Source organism: Onychostoma macrolepis, chromosome 05 (genome assembly GCF_012432095.1).
Source record: "Onychostoma macrolepis isolate SWU-2019 chromosome 05, ASM1243209v1, whole genome shotgun sequence".
In the NCBI taxonomy this organism is placed as follows: Eukaryota; Metazoa; Chordata; class Actinopteri; order Cypriniformes; family Cyprinidae; genus Onychostoma; species Onychostoma macrolepis.
This window is the reverse complement of record NC_081159.1, coordinates 8,511,598-8,534,062: the sequence shown is the minus strand read 5'-3', so window position 1 is coordinate 8,534,062 and position 22,465 is coordinate 8,511,598. Positions and strand designations below refer to the sequence as shown.

The window sequence follows — 22,465 nt, the reverse complement described above, 5'->3', positions numbered from 1 at the left end:
TGTCTCACGGTCATTCAGAGTTGAGTGAAGCGAGGGTTTTTAGCTGACTCTGCCAGTGGTCATGCCACTGCTGCAGCTGTCTTTCCTGAGCGTCACACTCTCGCTGGGCTTTGAACAGCTCCTCCTGAACCCTCTGCCCATAGTGCTGGGGGAAGATTAACAGTTGCACAAGCAGAACACTTTTAAAAAAAATATCTATTTACGTATGTTCGTATTCTTTAGTTCATCCAAAAATGAAAATTGTCATTTACTCACCCTCTATTTGTTCAAAACCTGTATGAGTGCCTTTCTTTCTACAGTTGATGGCAGCCATTGACTTCCACAGTATGGAAAAAAATACTATGGAAGTCAGTGGCTACTGTCAACTGTTTGGTCAACAACATTCTTCAAAATAATTTATTTTGTGTTCAACAGAAGAAAGACACTCATACAGGTTTGGAACACACTACACCTGGTGGCTACACCTTTTACAAATTACTAATGCATGATGTGATGGGCCATTTGATCTGTAGGCACTTTACAGCTCCAATAGAGCTCATTTACAGCTGTTGTATGTTGATCCTATTGTACTAAGCACAAAAGACTATTTCATGCTCTTATCAGGCACGTTTAGACAAGAACAAATTATATATCCAGCTCATTTGAAATGAACTCACCTCATGCACAGCGTCTCGCTCCTCAATGGCCTTAAGATGCCCTAGTGTGGTTTTAGCAGTTGTGATGGTGGCCGTTTCCTGAGATCGTTTATGAAATGAGCTGCCATCAGTGGATCCAAAATAACAAATGCCTGACCATGTTCTACAAAACAACACATGCAATTCAGCATTTAACATTAATAATTAATGTCCCATATACAATTTTAAAAAATGGTGCTTGAAAGACATCTATTTTGAGTACAGTATTTCCATACCTGCTGCCTTTCTGCATCAGAGTACTGCTCTTGTCTTCCAGCAGAAGGTCAGTTTGTGTTTGGCGGATGAGTGTAGTAATATTCGCTTTCTTTTGTTCAGCATCTGCTTTTCCAAAAGACATTCAGGTTTGAGTCCGTAAATTAATGATTATTGTAAGGAGTGTTGCAGAATATTGTCTTTGAAAGTAACATGTTGCACTATTGTGTTACTCCTAAAGAAAATAACCAGTTTCATTGTTACTTTTTATGGAAAGTGTTTTTTTCTCCACATTTATAAATCTGTAAACAATAGATAAGCTTTAAAGTCTCATTGCAGTTCCCTGCCAAAATAAAATCTTTATGATTACTATTATTTTATAGCCATATTGCATAGGGAAAAACAGGTTCCTTCTTTTTTTTTGTCCTTAGCTGATAACATGCCTGAAAGACCTATTCACACAAAACCCAATGCAATAAAATTGTGCATATATATTCAAATACTACTACTTTTTTTCAGCAAACACATAAAAAAAATCTGATTACCTATTTCCTATAATTTTATATTCATATTTCTTATTATGTGTCAACACCAACACTGATCGGAACCATATCAAACATGTGCTGTGGCACCATCTACATTTCCATCCATTAATTCATAAACTTACATCCCACTTGAACCTCATGAATGGTTATGAGGTTATCGAATTGGAAGAGCAAGGTCTCCGCCAACCTGGCAAGAGCAGTGACAAATTCCTCTGCATTTTTTAGAGCACAGGCCTTTCCAGAAACAAGAAGACCAAGTTTAACTTTTGTGATTAAAAAACAAAACAAAAGCAGAACAGAAATTATTTGAGTTAAAGCACCAAGTCTGTAACCTGAACTTCCTGTCTGGTATTCTGGATGGCTTGTCTCTGCTTTGTCTGTCTCTCCTCCTCAGCCAGCACCAGTTGCTTCAGTTCTGTCTCACAGGCCGGATGGCTCAGACGTACACGCAACTGACCACTGTGCTCCCTCTATGACAGCAGGCCACAAAATAGGACAAACCTGGTGACCTATTCTTTATGAATAACAACAGGTTCATGTGTGCCATACTTTGCAAATATCTGAAGTAGATAATAGTACTCTTTCACTGTGACAGTTTAATGCCTTCTTCCTCAGTGACTACATGGGAGGAACTTCATAGGATGGGATGATAGACTAATTTCCTCTGCTCTCACCATTGTTCTGCATTTGTTCACATACCCTCTTTTGTTCACTATGCTGCTGAGCTAGTTGAAACCGGTGTTCAATTTTTGTCATGTTTTGCATCAGCTCCTCAAGGTATTGATTTCTTAGTTTAGAAAAAAGCTTCTCAGGTACGCTGGACAGAAACTCTTCAATGGCCTTCAACTGCAGCTGAAATTCTACACAGAGAAAAGTGTCACATATTGTCATACATATTAGAAATGCACATTATTTTGTCTTGTAATCAGATCTCTGTTATTGTTATTACAGGATTGCAAGGCAGCCTATGGTACTGATATTAAAAACATTGTATTTTACCTGTCTGTCATTATCTTTTCCAAACCTGTATGAGTATTTTTCTTCTGTTGAACAAAATATATTATATAGGGATATATTCTAGGCAAGGCAAGTTTATTTATATAGCACATTTCATAAACGGTAATTCAAAGTGCTTTACATAAAAGGAAGTGAAATAGTAATTAAAAATAATAATAATTAAAGATAATAATCACAACAATAAAAGCAAAGTGATTTAAAAATTGATTTAAAACATTTAAGAATAGAAAATGATTATACGTAGTGCAGTCAGTTTGGACGTAGCACAGTGCTCATTCAACAAATGCACAGCTAAACAGATGAGTTTTGAGTCTGGATTTAAATGTGGCTAATGTTTTAGCACATCTGATCTCTTCTGGAAGCTGGTTCCAACTGCGGGCGGCATAATAGCTAAAAGCGGACTCCCCTTGTTTTGTGTGAACCCTTGGTATTTCTAACTGACTCGATCCTAATGATCTGAGTTGTCTGTTAGGTTTATATTCAGTGACTTGGCTTTCTGCAGACCAGTCAAGTTGTTCCACACTGACTCAATCAATCATTTCTTTTTGAACTTTGCCTTATACACAGAGACATTGTGAAATTCATGGAAATTACTAAAGTAGTCAAACCTGTTCATTAGAAGGGGGTGTCCCAATACTTTTGCCAATATAGTGTATATAGTATGATAAAAAAATACTACGGATGTCAATGGGGTCCAGAAACTGTTTGGTTACCCACATTTTTCAGAATATCTTCTTTTGTGTTCAGCAGAAGAAAAAAAATTCAAACATGTTTGGATCAACTTAAGGGTAAATAAATGATGGCAGAAACAGTGACCTTTGACGTCAGACTTAACAAGCAAACAGTATCATCAAACAGTGACATCATCGTGATAAATGCATTGTAATTGGACAAATTTTTTGCCTATTTTTGTAAGTAACATTTTGGACAATATCTCATGGGTTAACCTTGCAGACAGCTGTTGTGGTAATCATGTGACTGGCTCTGGTAGATAAGAAGTCTTTTGTGTATCTCCTCTGCACACTGATCAAATGTCTCCTGCAGTTGCTCAGGCCGAGTGATAGGGCGGCGCTCTTTCTTCTTATAGAACTCCTGATGGTGACACATGGCTCAGTCCAAAATCAACTGTTTTAACACCTTATTTGCATAAAACAGATTGACACTTTTAATATTTTTTCATAGTACCTCTGCCACCAAGAGGAGAATATCATTGGCTTTCCACAGAATACTGTTGATTGAAGCTTTGAAGGGAACACTGAGAAATGAAAAAATATTCAGAGAACGTGAAATTAACATGGGAAAAAGATATATATAAAATAATAGCCAGCAAATGCACTGACCTGTCCTGCTGCTCTTCAGGTTTTGAGCCAAAAATAAGGAACTTCTTATCAAAGCGGTTGGGTTTGGAGAATCTCCTTAAATTGACAGAAATGTTTCAAAGAAATTATAAAACATTTTGTATCATAAATGTCCATTTTATATGATCACTAAATGGAAAGTATGCTAATTATTACAGCTCGTTTTCTATGTGTCCAGATTATTATTATTTTTATTACTATAGTACTATAATACTATATTACCACCAGAAGAGAGACACAGCCACTTCTTTAATGGTATTTCCTAATTTCCTTTCTCTCTTGTCATATTTGAAATGTCAAACCTCTGGGCGGTCATTGACTCCACTGACTTTCTGCGCAGAGTCTCTATTCCAGACTGACTGGGGCTCTTTCCTGACCTCCAATCTGATCCAAGAGGGGAGTTTAACCTTGCTGAAGGCAAAGAATTTACAATATTTAAAAGAAACCACAAAAAGTAGTCACAGATGAGTGTAAAAAGGCAAACTAATAACACCACAACAGCCGTATTACTGTAAATGATGAGGACACATAAACAATCCAACCTGCTGAAGGGCGTCTTTCTATAGGGTCAAAGTTTGCCTCCTTGAGGTCTTGTGCTTTGCCTACCCTATTAGCAGGAAACAGACATTATGTATGTCAAGAAAAGTAGTTTATTTCTTAATTTTTCCTCATTCAACACGTGACGTGTTCCTGTTTGAGGGCATTACAAATAGTCGCCCACAACAGAACCAATGACACAAATGAAAATGAAAAATTTAATCACTTCAGTGGAATTGAGTCACTTATGTCGACAATGTTGGTGAACATTTTAAATTTAAGGACACTGACTTGAGCAGGCCTTTGATAACCCCCACTGCCACATCATCCAGGAAGGACACTCCAATACGGCTAGGATGGAGCAGGCCGTCTCCATCTGGACTGCCTGTTTTTTCCTGTATACGGGACCTAGGGCGAGCTGCAACTGCAAAAGCCCCCTGAAGTGGAGTCTGTGGTCGGAGGACAGCCATAGAGGCATCCTATAAAAATATATCAAACTATTATCATCCATTTCTATAGGGGTTACATCTCAACATGCCTATAGCGTCAGATTGTGTAATGCCATACCAAGAAGCAGTCAAGGTACTGGCACCTCTTCTTTAGTTCCTCCATCAAAGAAGTTGTTAAACTGGTTATCACCACTATGGTTACAATCTACAATAGAAATTGTTTTCTGTAGACCAGTATTATAATTATATAAATGTGAATCTAATAATGTATTAGGGCATTTACCTTCTTATTGGAGCTGGGTTGGTCAAACTCAGCAGTCATTTCCTTTAAGTTACTCAGCATGCTGTCAATCGCCTTTTTCTGCATGTTACTCTTAAAAGCCTGAGCAGACAAATACAAATTCAACAGATTATGAACAGCAGACAGAGGGAAGGAAATGAAATAAGATTAAATGATATGCTTAAAATACCTCGCCTCTGATCTGGACCCGTGTATTTGTAAAAATTTGTTGCATTTTTTCAAGAAACTTCAGATCGATAGCAAGAAAACTGAATTTTTCCTCAAACTTCCTGAGTATATCCTTGGCCTGAGGAAAAATGGATTCTCACTGTTACTTCCTGTCCAATTAATAATTCTTTAATTAATAAATCTTTAATCTCTACCCGCTCCAGACACTTTGTTTCTCTTTCTTCCATGTCCTGTATTATGGCCCACTCTGCAGAATCAATGCGCTTGTCCATTTTTTCCAGATGTGAATGAAATGCTTCAATTTCTTGGGGTGTAAAATTCCCACCCTCAGAAAACAATCTTGTGAAAATACATCAATGATTAATAATATATTCTAATTTTATATATATTCACTGCGAAACACAACACTTATAATTACTCATACAGAGAATGTCAATGACATACTTGAAAGATCTCATTATCTGAACGTTTGAGTCCCTAAGGGCCTCCAATCTGAACTCTGTCTTCTGTCTTAAATCTCTTTGTAAAGTCTGGATGATACTGATGTGCTTGTTCAGGTTGGTTTGAAGCAAGGTACGAAGTTTATTTATCCTGTGAATAAAAAGGCCAGAATAAGTGTGAGATTGTGATTGTGTATAAACTGTACACATAATTACTACTACACATTGTTCATTTTCATTCATTTACTTTTCGGAATTAGTGGCAAGGGTAAAATCTTTCTCTCTATTGTAGATTTGCATTAGGAAGTCTTCCGTCAGTTTATTTTGCTGGATCTGTAACTCCTGTACTTCTGTCCGGCAGCCTTCTAGGACGTTCAGTACACCCTTGCAGTGTCGTTCCATGCGTCCTCGATGTAGCACTAGTTCAGCTGACCAAGTAATAAACAGAGTTATGAAATGCCAGATTGCAACATTTTACTTCTCTCTTGTTAAAAAGAAGTACGCTTAACTGTACTGAATGTGCACTTAGTGTGCTTCAAATATTAAAGGTATATTTAAAAAAAACTAAAAAAGTACTTATAATATTAATAAGGCCACTTAAGGAGAGTACACTCTCTTAAAACACTTATGTACACTTTTTACGTGCACTTTATCATAATGCAATTTAAAGGTTTTACTTTAAAGTGTATAAAATCATATTTTAATCTTTTGTCATGATTTAGAGAAGTACACTTATTTTGATGTTTACAAACATACTAAAGCACACTTGATTTTAATTTGAATTATAGTGTGTTATTCAATATTCAATTTAACAAAAATATATTTTGAATGCACTAAATTGCAACTTTGTCATCATAAATGCGTAATTACAAATATATTTAAACATGTGACATACAAGTTTCAATAGAAATTATATGATTTTTTGGTTTACCATAAACGCTTATGAGTAAATTCAACAGCACACTTTAATTATATTTCAAAGGGAAAAAAATAAAAAAAATGTACCAAGAAAATCCTACTTAAGTATGTCTAAAAAGATTTTATGTCTGAAAACATTACATTCAGTTATACTATTATTATATAATAATAATATTCCTGTAATAAGTACTATTACAGTTTTAATAAGTTATTAATAAGTTTTTTTTTATATGTATGCTAAAGCATGCTTGTTTTTCACATGGGCTGTTACACTACTCCAAATAAGTAAAAGCCAAAATAGCTTTAGATGTGATGAGGGGACAAACCTGCTCTGACATTGTGAATGTCCATCTCTATTCTTGCAGCACGAGGTTGGTGGAGCTGTAGGCGAAGATCCAGCTCAGCTTTCAGTTTCTCTTTCTTGGCTTCCACACCAGTGACAGTGTTGGTTAGAGCAATATGAAACCTCTCTTCCAGATGGCTGAAAAATGTTTGTCTTACACTATGATGGAGCAACAAAACAGAGGTTTTTCAATATTAATTTCGTTCTTTGTTACCCACAAAAAAAGAAAAAACAATAATATAAAGTAAACTGAAAGAACTGCAAGAAGAAGTAAATAATATTAAAGAGAACATGGATTTTTTGTATTATTGCACAATTTTCATTTCAGATTCTAACACTCTAGCTTCTGGCTTTCGTTTTGTAGATTGTAAGTAGCCTATATTGTTTTCGAACAAATCAGTGGAAGAACACAAGATAGACATCAATATGATCAAACAAAGCATTATTCCATTCTATTACTTTGACTACACTTACTCTTTTAGCAATTCAACAACGAGAACCTTTGGGTAGAAAACCAGCTCGGTTTCCTTAAGGTCTGTCTCCTGTTCCTCATTGTGGGTAGTGTGAAAACCACAGCAGTAGTACACATTTCCTTTTACAGTAGTGAGAGTCTCTTTGGCTTGAGAGACTGAAAATTCGAAAGCCTTACAATCTTGGTCATCCTACAAAAAAAGAGGAAATGAAATATTTAAGTAGACACAAAATAAAAGGGGTAAGTTGTATGTGTCATTACCATTGCACTGGACGAGCTGAATGTTGAGCTTCCTTGATTGCTGAAATGTGGCTTTTGTGCACCTCTGTGTTTCACCTCAAATTCTGCCTCCAATCTTTGATTTTTAATATTTGTCATGCTTTGACCTGAGTAAACACCAAAATAAACATGATAAATGGGTGGTTCAGAGGTAACAGAATAATACAGTTCCTCGATGTTAGTTTTCAACTCACCAAGTTTAAGAGAGGGATAAAGCTGGCAAAAATCCTTTGAGTCCTGTAATGAAAATTAAAAGTTATTTTAACAATATTTGTCTTTAAACAAACGGAGATAACAGCATTGTTCTGGTTGAATATGTACCTGAAAAAAAAAAAAAAGGATTGAAGTTCGCACACTGAAAAGTAGCTGTTCAGGATTAATTTATTATTAGCAACGTTTCAACCCACAGGACTTCATCAGGCACAATGTGCCTTTTCAGTGTGCGAACTTCAATCCTTTTTTCTTTTTTTTTTCCTTTAAATTACTTAGTTGTTCTGCACCTGATCCCGATCTGGGTATTTGGGATGTGCACACCTGTTTGATAATTTTGAATATGTACCTGGCCATAAATCTCTTTGACATTAAAGAATTGGCTGACAGAATGACTGTATACTTGTAATTCCTCCAAGACTAATGATGGGTAGGACTCCACATTTTCAACTTCCTCTTTATAAATGTTCATATACCTTAAGAACAATACAGGAAAAGGATTTACAAAAATGTCCAGGTTTTCATTATTTTGTTGATTTTTTTCTTTTTATAGTGAAGTTCAGATAGTTTAATGAACAAACAACAAAGAAATCTCAATGTGTGTTACCCATTCTTAACCTCTTCCAAATAGTTTAGTATCTTCTTTAAAGAGGCTTTCAGAGCTTCGTCTGAGCTTTCCTGCCTGAGTTTGTCCAACATCATATCCAGCTGGGCCTCTTTCCTCTGTAGTGTGAGACATTTGACAGCTCATATCCATGTTCAAACATGTCAAGGTGTGAAATGTTACAAAATACTGCAAAAAAGATGAATATTACAAGCATAACTTATGAGAAATGCATAAAACAGTTAACAAAATCTTGCCTGGTTCTCTTGTTCGTGGACTTGACTGAGGGACTCCAGTGAACTTTGTAGCTGCTGTTCTCTGTTCAACATGCCTGCACAGTGGTTTTCCCACAGCTGAGCTGCCCCACACATAAACTTGAACAGGCACTTGCTGTCATAAGCTGCGGTTTTGGCTAAACACTCAAAAGCTTTCTGTAAAAATGTTAAAGTACACAATATAACATGATAGTCCAGAAGTGGAGAGATTTCATTTAAAGAATTGAGGAAACAAAACTTACATCAAGTTTTTCCAAATAGACCTCAGTTTGTGATTGGCGCTGGCCAATGAGAGGTAGTATCTCCACGTTAACAATATTCTGTATTTCATCTGAGGTGAATCCGTATGTGGACACCTCTGTCTGTGTGTAAAGATTTGAGAATACCGTTGCATTTCTGTAGTGCTTTGACAATCAAGACAAATGAGAAAACACAAGTTATTTCTCACCTTAAAGAGATCAACCTCTGCCAAACATAATTGCCAGTTGTTTTCAAAGTTTTTATGAAGTTTTTCCATTGTGGCAACGTGAATACAATCTGAAGAAATGGAACATAGTGAGGAATTTTTTAAAGTGCACAAAGTGACAAAGAGCACATATTACCATTTTATAATGCTGCATCACTGTAATGAGAACCACATTTCTGACCTATTTGCTCATTGATGACAGACAGTGCTGAATACCACTCTGCAACTGATGACTTTGAGATTCTTGGAGGCGTCATGTCTCTTGATATGGGGCAGAAAATGTAAGTAAATGTTACATGTTAACTAACATTCACTGAAGAAATGGCGTGTAATTCTAGAAATCAGTGTTTCATTTCTCACCTAATCATCTCCAGTGTTTGGATGCGTTTATCACTCTCTGTTTTCTGATCTGACTTCAAAGTGCTCAGAGTATCTTGAATGTTTTTAGGGTTCTGAATGTGAGGGCTGTTCATAGCGTCTCTGCAGGAAGAACATAAATATGGGTATATGCTGTATTTTAGATAATATCTTTCCCCTATACGATATTCTAGTGGCCCTGGTAGGATTCTTAACTATCGTAACCAGCAAAACTCCCATTGCCAACTATTCTCATCAGACAGATCATGCACAATGTTGGTAAACAATATGGCATTACTTTTCTGTCAAGGGAATTTTCCCAATTTTTTTTTTTACATCAGACCTACCTGAACCGGGTAACTGCATCATTAAGTTTTATTTGTTTCCAATCTTGGAGCTTTTCCTCCCATCTCAGCCTTTGGAAAATGTCCATCTGCAAATGTTTCTCCATCAAATTCAAGCACAGTTTGGCCAAAGCACGTCGATTTGCTAGCAGAGCTTGGTTTATCATCTGTGGAAAACATATTGAAATACCGAAAAACTACTGAAAACAGACAAATACATATTTGTCATGTAGAATATACTACCATGGCTTCACTGTCAATGAGTCTGTGGATATCACACGGCATCAAATAACTGATTTTCTCCAGTTTTGTGGTGAACTTTCTCAACAATGCTGAAATCTAGGAAAGAGGGACAAATAGGCAGTGTATTACTCTACTGACTCTGAGAACATATGCTTTACATAATATAGACCACATACCATAGCTTTTCTCTCAGATTCATATTTGGTATATATCTCATCTAGCTCTTTAATCCACTTTCTTTTCAAGGAAGATTCATAGCAGACTTTGTTCCAGATGTCATGCATGTCCTTTATAAGACAAAGGATGAATAACACTTGAGTGATCCTAAACTCATTTACTTACAAATACTGAATTTGAGAAATTGCAAGTATTGTATATGACATTTGGTCCTCACCTGATAGCTGTGTGCTGTCAAATCAGAGGTGTTTTCAATCTTTTGCATAAGGTTTTCAATATTGTCATTATGCTCTGACAATCTGAGAAGGATATCCTTTCCTATTTGTCTGAATAACGGTTCAAAACCCTAAATGCAGATATATCACAGTATAAGGTACCTTTGAGAGATATTATTAGTAAAACTGGCATAGTGATTAAACATTAGATGGATAATAGATTAACTGTACTCTACATAAGAATGAACACATTTTGGCAATACCACACTGATGCTGGAGAGTTCTGTCTGCAACTGACAAACAGCTTCGTTGTGATCCCTTCGCCTTTTCTCCGCAAGACGATCAATGATGTCTGAGTTTTTTTTCTCTGGAACTACAGACAAAACAGAATCACAATGGATTGATTTTTTTACTGTCAATTTTATATTATACAATATATACTGTATACATTATTATTGAAAATAAATTTGGCAAACATGCCTTATTATGAGTTTCTTTGCCTTATTGAGTTTCTTTATTGTTTCTTTGACTGAAAATCAACAAATGCTGGTTGAACAAATGTTTGTTTTGCATACACTACCATTCAAAACTTTGGGGTCAGTAAGATTTTTTATTATTTTTATTTTTTTTAAATAAACACTTAAGTAGCAAGGACACACTGACAGTAAAGACATTCATAATGTTACAGAAAATCTTAAATAAATGCTTTTCTTTTGAACTTTCTATTCATCTAACAATCTTTAAAAAAGTATTATGGTTTCTACAAAAATATTAAGCAGCAACAACTGTATTCTAATTGATATTAAGATGTGTTAGTCTGTTGATGGACTAGGAAATGTAAATTAAAACGATTTATGTTATGCTGAAGACTGGAGTAATGGCTGCTGAAAATTCAGCTTTGTCATCACAGAAATAAATGACACTTTATAATATTTTCAAATAGAAAAAAAGTTGTTTTAAATGTTAATAGTATTTTAGAAAATATTACTGTTTTTTTGAACAAATAAAAACAGCCTTGGTGAGCATAAGAGACTTCATTCAAAAACATTTTAAGATATATTGCATTACAAAAAGAGAACAAGTATTACAAACATTTATTGTCTCCTATTCCTGTTTGGATGTACAGGTAACACTTTATTTTACGGTGTCCTTGTTACACCACATGTTTCATGCACTAATACTAAGAGTAAATTATGCATAATTACCAGCAACTTACATGCTGTTCATTATTATTACTCAGTACTTATTGGCTTGAAGAAAATAAAATAAAATAAAATAAAAGACTATGTTGCAAACAGTTATCACTAAGTTCTCACCAACAGTGTCTGGAAGACCCCAAACCTCCTCACTATCATCCTGGTCCTCATTTCTTTTTCCACCAGAGTAAAGTGTGTTCCTATCAAGCAGGGCATTTTTAATTAGCATTAATGTCTATAAATTGAAATCAAATTCGTATCTTGAGCAGCAGCAGCACACCGTGTGGTGATGTTGAGCGTCCCATTGAGCTGCTGTGATGCGGAGTCTGCCGCGTCTCCACTGAGCAGACAGTCGCCCTCATCCCCCGCGCGCTTCCTCCGCGAGTCAAAGAGAGCCAGAGACAACTGAACCTGACCACGAACACACCAATATCAACATACGCCCAGAGCTGCCTTCAGGCCAGCAATATTACAAACATCAACAATATGTAAAAACGCACATTTATCGTTTAGATACTATGAATACTATTACCTGAGCGTCAAACATCTGCCGGTAAACTTTACCACTGGGAAGCACACGCGTGTCTGCCATTATAGCTACGGAATAATATGCTTATGCTTCAGTCAAAATTAAACCTATATCGAAATCAGTGCGAAGTTATAGGACGGTTGGTCCATTGTAAGAGTTTTCAACACACTTATCTGCGTATTATACAAATACAAATTACGGTGTTAATTCATTATAAGCGTTCACTCAGGCCTGCCCTTCACTCTGCGTTTTCTTGTTGCTATGGCAGCCACACAGGTGACGCAGGCGGAGTGAAAAGTCCAACCAACGGTGAGGTCAAATGGTGTGTTCGGTCCAATCAAATTTCCCATTCAAACGTAGTAAAAAAAAAAATCGTACATATTTAGTCAAACATTTTTTTTAATTTTAATTTGGCGTTAACAAACAAAACAGTTAGATACAGTCATGGCCAAAAATATCGGCACCCTTGGTAAATATGATCAAAAAAGGCTGTGAAAATTAATCTGCATTGTTAATCCTTTTGATCTTTTATTAAAAAAATTCACAAAAATCTAACCTTTCATTGGATAATAAGAATTTAAAATGGGGGGAAATATCATTATGAAATAAATGTTTTTCTCAAATACACGTTGGACACAATTATTGGCACCCCTAGAAATTCTTATGAGTAAAATATCTTTGAAGTATATTCCCATTCATATTTACAATTTTGAGCACTCCAGGGTGATTATGAACATGAAATTATCCAGCCATGTTTTCCTGTTTCACAGAAATGTAAATAGGAGGGAAAACAAAGCCCAAATTCCCTTAATCATCCATCACAATGAGAAGAAACAAAGAATATATTTCTGATGTGCAGCAAAAGTTAAGGACCACAGCTGGAGAATTGCAGAAAATAGTTGAGTCTCGGGGTCAGAAAACCTTAAAAAAAATTGTCAAACAGCACCTACATCACCACATGTTGTTTGGGAGGGTTTCAAGAAAAATTTTCCTAGCTCATCCAAAAACAAACTCCAGCATATTCAGTTATCAGACACGACTGGAACTTCAAATGGGACCGGCACATACCTTAAAGTCTTGGGTAAAAAAAAACAAACAAAAAAACATTTCCACTGTTTTTGCTCAAGAGAACAAGATTTACATTAAAAGATATTTCATATTTATTATATTATATATTAATAGATAACAGAAACAATTGTCAGATTAGACTCATGGCAGATCAGACTCATGACAAGTGATTGACTCGACATACTTTGACAGTGAACACTATGATATTGATATGATGTTAATCAGGTTTTATGGGTCACTGGATGCAGAACAATGTTGGATTGTTATTAACTTGCATTTTAATATGCCTTCAAAGAAGGCCACATTTCGTCTCCTTGTCCAAAGCTGTATGTCACATCCCGTCTGTATCACTCCCAGTAGTGTTGTCCAGTATGCACTGCACACTCTCTTTGTCTGTGAATTTTTTGGTTCTTAAAGCACGTTTCCTGTCCAAGACCACATTAGGAGTATTACTTAGAAACAAATAATTCCATTTAATTAAAATCTGAAACATAGTAGTAGCTCTGCTTTAGTGGTTAATTCCAATGGTTAAATTGTTGTTATGAAAGAATAAAAAATTTAAATTAAATAAAACCAACCTCCTATAATGAAAGTTGCATTTTTCTTTAAGTCTGCATTTAGCTGATATGTTCTCCTCAGGGAACATCCTCTCGGAATACTGCAAACATGAAATATGCATAAAAAATGAAGCCACTATCACTGTATAAATAAGCATCCACAACAAAGATACCTACATTGTACTCTCCAGATGTCTGGCTCTGTGACTCTTCACTCATATCTGTGTGAGGAAACAGGAACAATGTTTAAAAAACAAGAATAATATTTTATAATATCTGATGGAGAAAATCTGAGAATGTTACCCTTTTCACCCCTTTCCCTGGACTCCTCCTCACTAGTCTGACTTTTCATCTGTGGACAAAATGCAAGCAACCCTGTTGATGACTAAAAAGAATACAAACCAAATGCTGTGGAGAACAATGCCAATTTAAGATGAGAAAGACAACAGAAATATCTTATTTCTGAAGAGTGTTTGCATCTAAATTTTTAATAGAGAGTTATAAAAAATTACCTCAAATGAACTCAGCAAGGAGCTTTCTTCTGAGTTCTGAATGAATAAAACACATCATAACAAACATACTATTTATTATAAACCATTACCCAGTGATCATGCATTTTGTGCCTAAAGATAATGTGCTTACATCAGAGTGACACAACAGGAAGCACTTGAACTAAATAATGACTCATCTATTCCACTGACACGTCACGCTCACTCTGTGTAGTATACATTTCAAGTGTACATACCACTTGAATTGGGTTTTTCTTTTTGCGAAGCTTTAACTGAAGAGCAAGAACCTCTCCTTGAGTTCGAAACAACTGGACTTGAAGTTCATCATAACGCTCTCCCATCTCCCGGATCTGTTTGCGGTACTGGTCTTTGTCTTGGAGATTTTTGGAGTTCTCCAAATGGTACTCCTCTCTTGTACAAATAGCCTATTAAAAGGGCAGCGCCATACAACTGTTGTGGTTAATGTGATACATACAACAGATGCATTGAATAAATCTGAATAAAGATTGGCATTTCTCCATCTGATGCAGATGTGACCAAACTTTTTTTTATGAAGGTCCAAAAATCAAACTAGTTTGAGGGCTGTGGGCCAAATTACATCCAAGTATATTATATTAAAACTTAAACTTCTTAATAAAACTTATATGCAAAAATATGTTAAAAACAAAAAGATAAGTTAAAAAAAAGATACGGTCAGGTCCATAAATATTGGGACATCGACACAATTCTAACATTTTTGGCTCTATACACCACCGCAATGGATTTCAAATGAAACGAAAATTGGCTTCTCAGCTGTTCCATGGCCAGGTGTGTGCTATTCCCTCATTATCCCAATTACAATGAGCAGATAAAAGGTCCAGAGTTCATTTCAAGTGTGCTATTTGCATTTGGAATCTGTTGCTGTCAACTGTCAAGATGAGATCCAAAGAGCTGTCACTATCAGTGAAGCAAGCCATCATTAGGCTGAAAAAACAAAACAAACCCATCAGACAGATAGCAAAAACATTCCACGGAAAACAACTGTGGTGGATGACCGAAGAATTCTTTCCCTGGTGAAGAAAACACCCTTCACAAGAGTTGGCCAGATCAAGAACACTCTCCAGGAGGTAGGTGTATGTGTGTCAAAGTCAACAATCAAGAGAAGACTTCACCAGAGTGAATACAGAGGGTTCACCACAAGATGTAAACCATTGGTGAGCCTCAAAAACAGGAAGGCCAGATTAGAGTTTGCCAAACGACATCTAAAAAAGCCTTCACAGTTCTGGAACAACATCCTATGGACAGATGAGACCAAGATCAACTTGTACCAGAGTGATGGGAAGAGAAGATTATGGAGAAGGAAAGGAACTGCTCATGATCCTAAGCATACCACCTCATCAGTGAAGATGGTGGTGGTTGTGTCATGGCGTGGGCATGTATGGCTGCCAGTGGAACTGGTTCTCTTGTATTTATTGATGATGTGACTGCTGACAAAAGCAGCAGAATGAATTCTCAAGTGTTTCGGGCAATATTATCTGCTCATATTCAGCCAAATGCTTCAGAACTCATTGGACGGCGCTTCACAGTGCAGATGGACAATGACCCAAAGCATACTGCAAAAGCAACCAAAGAGTTTTTGAAGGGAAGGAAGTGGACTGTTATGCAATGGCCAAGTCAATCACCTGACCTGAATCCGATTGAGCATGCATTTCACTTGCTGAAGACAAAACTGAAGTGAAAATGCCCCAAGAACAAGCAGGAACTGAAGACGGTTGCAGTAGAGGCCTGGCAGAGCATCACCAGGGATGAAACCCAGCGTCTGGTGATGTCTATGAGTTCCAGACTTCAGGCTGTAATTGACTGCAAAGGATTTGCAACCAAGTATTAAAAAGTGAAAGTTTGATTTATGATTATTATTCTGTCCCATTACTTTTGGTCCCTTAACAAGTGGGAGGCACATATGCAAACTGTTGTAATTCCTACACCGTTCACCTGATTTGGATGTAAATACCCTCAAATTAAAGCTGACAGTCTGCATTTAAAGCACATCTTGTTCGTTTCATTTGAAATCCATTGTGGTGGTGTATAGAGCCAAAAATGTTAGAATTGTGTTTATGTCCCAATATTTATGGACCTGACTGTATACTTTAATGACATGTTTCTTGTGATATGGATTTCGGGCCAAATCAAAAGTTGTCACAGGGCAACTTTGGTCCGCAGGCCCTTGTTTGTACATCTCTGATCTAATGTAAAATGACCATAACATTTACCACATTATGTTGCTATATGCTTTGCAAAGAGGAAAGGAACCTTGTCTCTTTCTTTGATAACTTCTTCCAGCTGCTTCAGAATGTCTTCCATTCGGTCACGGTACATTTTGGAGTCCTTTTTTAGCATTATGCACTTCAGTTCTAACTCATCCTTCTCCTCTTGATACTTAAATTTAAAAACAGAATTATATAAAAAATATATATATATACACATACATTATACACATACACATACACATACACACACACACACATATACATACATACATACATACATACATACATACATACATACATACATACATACAGTGGGTACGGAAAGTATTCAGACCCCCTTAAATTTTTCACTCTTTGTTATATTGCAGCCATTTGCTAAAATCATTTAAGTTAATTTTTTTTCCTCATTAATGTACACACAGCACCCCATATTGACAGAAAAACACAGAATTGTTGACATTTTTGCAGATTTATTAAAAAAGAAAAACTGAAATATCACATGGTCCTAAGTATTCAGACCCTTTGCTCAGTATTTAGTAGAAGCACCCTTTGATCTAATACAGCCATGAGTCTTTTGGGAAAGATGCAACAAGTTTTTCACACCTGGATTTGGGGATCCTCTGCCATTCCTCCTTGCAGATCCTCTCCAGTTCTGTCAGGTTGGATGGTAAACGTTGGTGGACAGCCATTTTTAGGTCTCTCCAGAGATGCTCAATTGGGTTTAAGTCAGGGCTCTGGCTGGGCCATTCAAGAACAGTCACGGAGTTGTTGTGAAGCCACTCCTTCGTTATTTTAGCTGTGTGCTTAGGGTCATTGTCTTGTTGGAAGGTAAACCTTCGGCCCAGTCTGAGGTCCTGAGCTCTCTGGCGAAGGTTTTCGTCCAGGATTTCCCTGTACTTGGCCGCATTCATCTTTCCCTCGATTGCAACCAGTCGTCCTGCCCCTGCAGCTGAAAACACCCCACAGCATGATGCTGCCACCACCATGCTTCACTGTTGGGACTGTATTGGACAGGTGATGAGCAGTGCCTGGTTTTCTCCACACATACCGCTTAGAATTAAGGCCAAAAAGTTCTATCTTGGTCTCATCAGACCAGAGAACCTTATTCAGGTGTTTTATAGCAAACTCCATGCGGGCTTTCATGTGTCTTGCACTGAGGAGAGGCTTCCGTCGGGCCACTCTGCCATAAAGCCCCGACTGGTGGAGGGCTGCAGTGATGGTTGACTTTCTACAACTTTCTCCCATCTCCCGACTGCATCTCTGGAGCTCAGCCACAGTGATCTTTGGGTTCTTCTTTACCTCTCTCACCAAGGCTCTTTTCCCCCGATAGCTCAGTTTGGCCGGACGGCCAGCTCTAGGAAGGGTTCTGGTCGTCCCAAACGTCTTTCATTTAAGGATTATGGAGGCCACTGTGCTCTTAGGAACCTTAAGTGCAGCAGAAATTTTTTTTGTAACCTTGGCCAGATCTGTGCCTTGCCACAATTCTGTCTCTGAGCTCTTCAGGCAGTTCCTTTGACCTCATGATTCTCATTTGCTCTGACATGCACTGTGAGCTGTAAGGTCTTATATAGACAGGTGTGTGGCTTTCCTAATCAGGTCCAATCAGTATAATCAAACACAGCTGGACTCAAATAAAAGGTGTAGAACCATCTCAAGGATGATCAGAAGAAATGGACAGCACCTGAGTTAAATATATGAGTGTCACAGCAAAGGGTCTGAATACTTAGGACCATGTGATATTTCAGTTTTTATTTTTTTAAAAATCTGCAAAAATGTCAACAATTCTGTGTTTTTCTGTCAATATGGGGTGCTGTGTTTACATTAATGAGGAAAAAAAAATAACTTAAATGATTTTAGCAAATGGCTGCAATATAACAAAGAGTGAAAAATTGAAGGGGGTCTGAATACTTTCCGTACCCACTGTATATATATATATTTTTTTAATATGATATGCATAACAAAAAATAAAGTAACATTTACTTTTAATCCAGTCTGCACATATTAAACACAAGCTACCTTATCACGCAGCTCTTCTGCGTCATGTAGGTCTCTCCTTAGATTGTAGACATCATTCACCAACTCCTGGTATTGTGCCTGACTTTGTTGCTTGAATTCCTCTAATGACTGTGAATCAAGTTTTTCATTCTCCAGAGTTTGGACCTGTGTCAGTGAATTGTGTGTATTAGGCATTCTTGTTTATATTTTGATTAGTGTAGTCTAATAAATGAGACTGATTTACCTTGGAAGCACTTTCAAGCTCCTGTATGCGAGCTGTAAGGAGGTCATTTTCTCTCTGCATCTGCCAGATCAGCTCAGGACTTGGCCTCTGCTCCATGGCATTCTTCAAGGTTATTGTTTTTTTCCGTTGGATTTTTGAGTCACTTTCTGCATTCATTAAGCTGTGTTTCAATTTCTCAATCTTACAGAAAGGATCAAAAAGGGAGAAAAGGAAATATGCAAAGAGAAAAGATCAAATTTAAAGAGAAAACAAAGAGAAAGGTTACATTTAAAAAATAAATAAATAAATAAATATATATAATTAATACTTTAGAAAATGAATAGTCTACTTTCTTTAACTTTGTCATTCCAAACCCTTAAAGTCCTTTGTTCATCTTTGGAACAGGAATTAAGATATTTTGGATTAAATCCGAGATCTCTCGGACCCTCCGTAGACAGTAATGCAACTGAAGTCTTCACAGGTCCAGAAAAGTAGTCCAAGTGACATCAGTGGTTCAACCTTAAAAGTACCCCAGAACGTAATCAATGTAATCAGCATTGCCTATGTCAGCATGTGCGTGATTATGTTCTGGGGTACTCTCCAAAAATGGCGGAAGACTGTAACTCGGGGAGAAGAATTGTTGAATAAATTATGTTATTATTGTTTTCTTTGTGCACAAAAAGTATTCTCGTAGCTTCCTAAAATTACGGTTGAACCATTGATGTCACATGGACTATTTTATCGATGTCCCTTCTGGGAACATTTCAGTTGCATTGCTGTCTATGGAGGGTCAGAGAGCTCTCAGATTTCATCAAAAATATCTTAATTTGTGTTGCAAAGATGCTCGAAGGTGTCACGGGTTTGGAACGACATGAGAGTGAGTAATTAATGACATAATTTTAATTTTTGGGTGAACTATCCCTTTAAGATTATAAAACGCGTAAGAATGATAAACTTTTGTTGGTTGTTTAACTGCAACAATTCAAAAGCCAATGGAAAAATCCTATTGGGACCTTGATGAGCGAACCAGAGTGATGAAATTTACAGTTAAAATTACAGTTTTGACCGCAAATGCATTTAATTTCTTATTTCTTTTGTGGTGAACTATGACCCAGACGTGTTTTTGAAAGGTTTTCCTGCCGGACTGACTGGTCACCTCGAGCTGGAGGTCTCTGTTACACATGAGTGCGCAGTTCTTGTCCTCGCTCAGTCGGGTCAGGTCGTGCATCAATCGGTAATTCTCGTCTCTCAGTTTTCGCGCCTCTTCGCACATGCGCTCGCGCTCCTCTCGGATGCGCTGCACGCGGTCCTGCTGTTTGTGCAGCTCGCTCTCACACAGCTGCAGCTGGCGGATGGTGTCTAGCTGCTCCGCCGCCTGTGCAGACACCTCGAGTCGCTTCCTCCGTTCGTCCTGCGCGAGCTTCTGTAGGCGAGAGACCTCGCTCATGAGGAACTGAGTGAGGCCACATTCACCGGCCGTGTCTGGGTGAACAGACAGAGAGTTCTATAAACCAGAGGTTTGCATACAGAAACCATGACAGAAATTATATCGTCAAGAGGCACAACATTTCTGTGCTTGCACCTAAGTATAAAAAAACACTTAAAACCCCCCCAAAACAAATCTCTAACACAATATAACAACTTTAATCTACAATAGTAACTTAGTATTACTACATTTTATTAAACAGTTCGTTTCTAATTTAATTAACAGAGTGGCATTCCAACTTACAACAGCACCGGGACTTGCACTGTTTGTATCATTCTTTCCACACAGACTGTCACTCTGGACATTTGTGGTGGGGATTTTTCAGTGTACATTGTTACATCAGGTGGTGGCATTGCAACAAGTGAGTGTCTTTAACAGTGATTCCTTGAATCATTCATTCATTCGCTTATTGGCCTTTTGGCTAAGATCAAGTGTAGTCATTCTTATCAGTTTAATATCTGATACGTCCCCTACCCGGGGACTGCATATTAAATTGATTTTTGGATCACGGAGCTGGAGCTGGAGCCGGGCTTGTAATGGGGCAGTCGTGGCCTAGAGTCGGACTCGTAACCCAAAGGTTGCGAGTTCGAGTCTCAGGTCCGGCAGGAATTGTAGGTGGGGGGAGTGAATGTACAGCGCTCTCTTCCACCTTCAATACCACGACTGAGGTGCCCTTGAGCAAGACACCGAACCCCCAACTGCTCCCCGGGCGCTACAGCATAAATGGCTGCCCACTGCTCCGGGTGTGTGTTCACGGTGTGTGTGCGCACTAAGGATGGGTTAAATGCAGAGCACAAATTCCGAGTATGGGTAACCATACTTGGCCACACGTCACGTCACTATATGTCACAACAGATTCATTCAAAATAGTATTCTTTCTTTTAGTAAGTACTTTGCAGATCATAAAAAAGAAGGTTCTGTATAAATGTGTGTATGTAAGTATCCAATGCTGGGTAGATGACTACTTTCTGATTACTTTTAGATTACTTTTGACCTAACTCGTTTATCAAATAGACTTGAATATGATTATTATTTACCATATTGATTTAAAAAAAAAAAAAAAAAAACAGACAGATAATCTATTTCATTCTTTGTTATCAACATCATGAAATGAATTAAACATTACATTACAGCAGGTTTTCGCAAACTGGGGGTTTGTGAGAGAAAAAAAAACTGTAGGGTGTTCATGGAAGAAAATTATAGCGATGTCAAAAGCCTGGGAATCCATACATTGCATGAACAAACATTAACATGGAAACATTACATTTTATATCCTTTCTAAGGACCCCTTTTAGTACCTCCAGAGACCTTTGGCCTATGATGATAGCAGTTTTCAGATTTTATTTGCATAAAAGATGTGGCTAAAGTATTTTTTGTTTAACATATAAAGAAGTATACTAACCAACTGATACTTAATTAAAAATACACAACTTACCAATAAGTACGGAGAAGACCCTAGCAGGCTCTTTGCCAGTGATTTTGCGGTACACATCTGGGTAGTCTAGCTCCAAACTCTCTAGAAATGCCTCATATCCTTTGAGGCCAGTTCTTTGTAATATGTCCAGCAGCACTCCTATAAGCAAAAAAAAAAAACATTCCTGAACCGTATAAATATCTAGACCACTAAGTGTATACTTAGAAAATAAGATAGAAAGCTTCAGATTATACAGTAACTAGCTTCAGATAATACAGTAACTATTTCTTTCAACAATATTTGTTGCATATTTAATGTTTGAAAACAGTTGAACCTTAGCAACTTACCAACTTTTCTACGCCTGATAACCAGACTGGGGTCGTTGTAGATCTGTTCTTCGTCCTCACTGCTCAGCACTTTACATTGTCTCAGATAAGGTGTTATCCTTGAGGGCTCAATGGTCTTGATGAGAAGCATTCTGTAGTCTTCCAGCCGTGCCCAGCACTCATCATCCTCCTCCAACTCAAAACCCCCTGGGCCATCAAACATGACTGACACTAGCTAAGTTTTAAGGCTAAATGCGCATTACACATTCAGCTCGCCTGTAAACTCAAAAAGGAAATGAAGTTCACAGAGC

The 22,465-nt window shown here is 37.3% G+C and overlaps 2 protein-coding genes and 1 non-coding gene across 10 annotated transcripts; 1 reads left to right on the top strand and 2 right to left on the bottom strand.

Annotated features, from left to right (window-relative positions):
• Positions 1-5: 5 nt before the first annotated feature.
• Positions 6-12,607, bottom strand: ccdc180 (coiled-coil domain containing 180). 5 transcript variants are annotated; one of them, XM_058777029.1, is made up of 37 exons: positions 12,334-12,607; positions 12,082-12,212; positions 11,922-12,001; positions 10,869-10,978; positions 10,608-10,736; positions 10,390-10,500; positions 10,214-10,309; positions 9,974-10,137; positions 9,630-9,749; positions 9,451-9,530; positions 9,252-9,340; positions 9,046-9,165; positions 8,786-8,959; positions 8,532-8,647; positions 8,274-8,400; positions 7,909-7,951; positions 7,697-7,821; positions 7,438-7,625; positions 6,947-7,122; positions 5,950-6,130; positions 5,707-5,853; positions 5,457-5,601; positions 5,264-5,380; positions 5,077-5,175; positions 4,912-4,998; positions 4,636-4,823; positions 4,350-4,414; positions 4,110-4,218; positions 3,790-3,864; positions 3,635-3,704; positions 3,397-3,541; positions 2,132-2,292; positions 1,753-1,902; positions 1,555-1,666; positions 911-1,016; positions 657-798; positions 6-145 (listed from the first exon to the last, which is right to left on the bottom strand). In XM_058777029.1, exons 1-37 carry the CDS (start codon positions 12,391-12,393, stop codon positions 11-13), a joined length of 4,473 nt encoding a protein of 1,490 aa, XP_058633012.1. In that variant the 5' UTR covers positions 12,394-12,607; the 3' UTR covers positions 6-10. The 5 variants fall into 5 exon arrangements, with proteins under 5 accessions (XP_058633012.1, XP_058633013.1, XP_058633014.1 ...); XM_058777030.1 differs by having other exon boundaries at positions 911-1,013; XM_058777031.1 differs by having other exon boundaries at positions 1,765-1,902.
• A 238-nt stretch (positions 12,608-12,845) lies between these two features.
• Positions 12,846-22,449, bottom strand: card9 (caspase recruitment domain family, member 9). Of its 4 annotated transcripts, none has more exons than XM_058776392.1 (12): positions 22,176-22,449; positions 21,850-21,987; positions 20,085-20,410; positions 18,950-19,129; positions 18,727-18,870; positions 16,754-16,879; positions 14,701-14,889; positions 14,468-14,503; positions 14,259-14,340; positions 14,133-14,176; positions 13,977-14,056; positions 12,846-13,823 (listed from the first exon to the last, which is right to left on the bottom strand). In XM_058776392.1, the coding sequence occupies exons 1-12, from the start codon at positions 22,375-22,377 to the stop codon at positions 13,730-13,732; spliced, it is 1,641 nt and encodes a 546-aa protein (XP_058632375.1). In that variant the 5' UTR covers positions 22,378-22,449; the 3' UTR covers positions 12,846-13,729. The 4 variants fall into 4 exon arrangements, 3 of the variants coding, with proteins under 3 accessions (XP_058632375.1, XP_058632376.1, XP_058632377.1); XM_058776393.1 differs by having other exon boundaries at positions 14,259-14,307; XM_058776394.1 differs by having other exon boundaries at positions 13,765-13,882.
• Positions 20,816-21,014, top strand: LOC131541772 (U2 spliceosomal RNA). The gene has a single exon (XR_009271583.1). It is a non-coding gene; the product is annotated as a U2 spliceosomal RNA (small nuclear RNA).
• Positions 22,450-22,465: the final 16 nt, after the last annotated feature.

Coding starts and splice junctions, on each gene's coding strand:
- card9 (XM_058776392.1), bottom strand. CDS start 22,377: ATGTTTGATGGCCCAGGGGGTTTTGAGTTGGAGGAGGATGATGAGTGC. Junction 20,411..21,849: donor GGTCTTCTCCGTACTTATTG/GTAAGTTGTGTA, acceptor CTGTTCACCCAG/ACACGGCCGGTGAATGTGGC. Junction 16,880..18,726: donor CAGAAGAGCTGCGTGATAAG/GTAGCTTGTGTT, acceptor TTTAAATTTAAG/TATCAAGAGGAGAAGGATGA.
- ccdc180 (XM_058777029.1), bottom strand. CDS start 12,393: ATGGCAGACACGCGTGTGCTTCCCAGTGGTAAAGTTTACCGGCAGATG. Junction 10,737..10,868: donor AACTCTCCAGCATCAGTGTG/GTATTGCCAAAA, acceptor ATCTGCATTTAG/GGTTTTGAACCGTTATTCAG. Junction 5,176..5,263: donor GGGTCCAGATCAGAGGCGAG/GTATTTTAAGCA, acceptor TTGTCTGCTCAG/GCTTTTAAGAGTAACATGCA.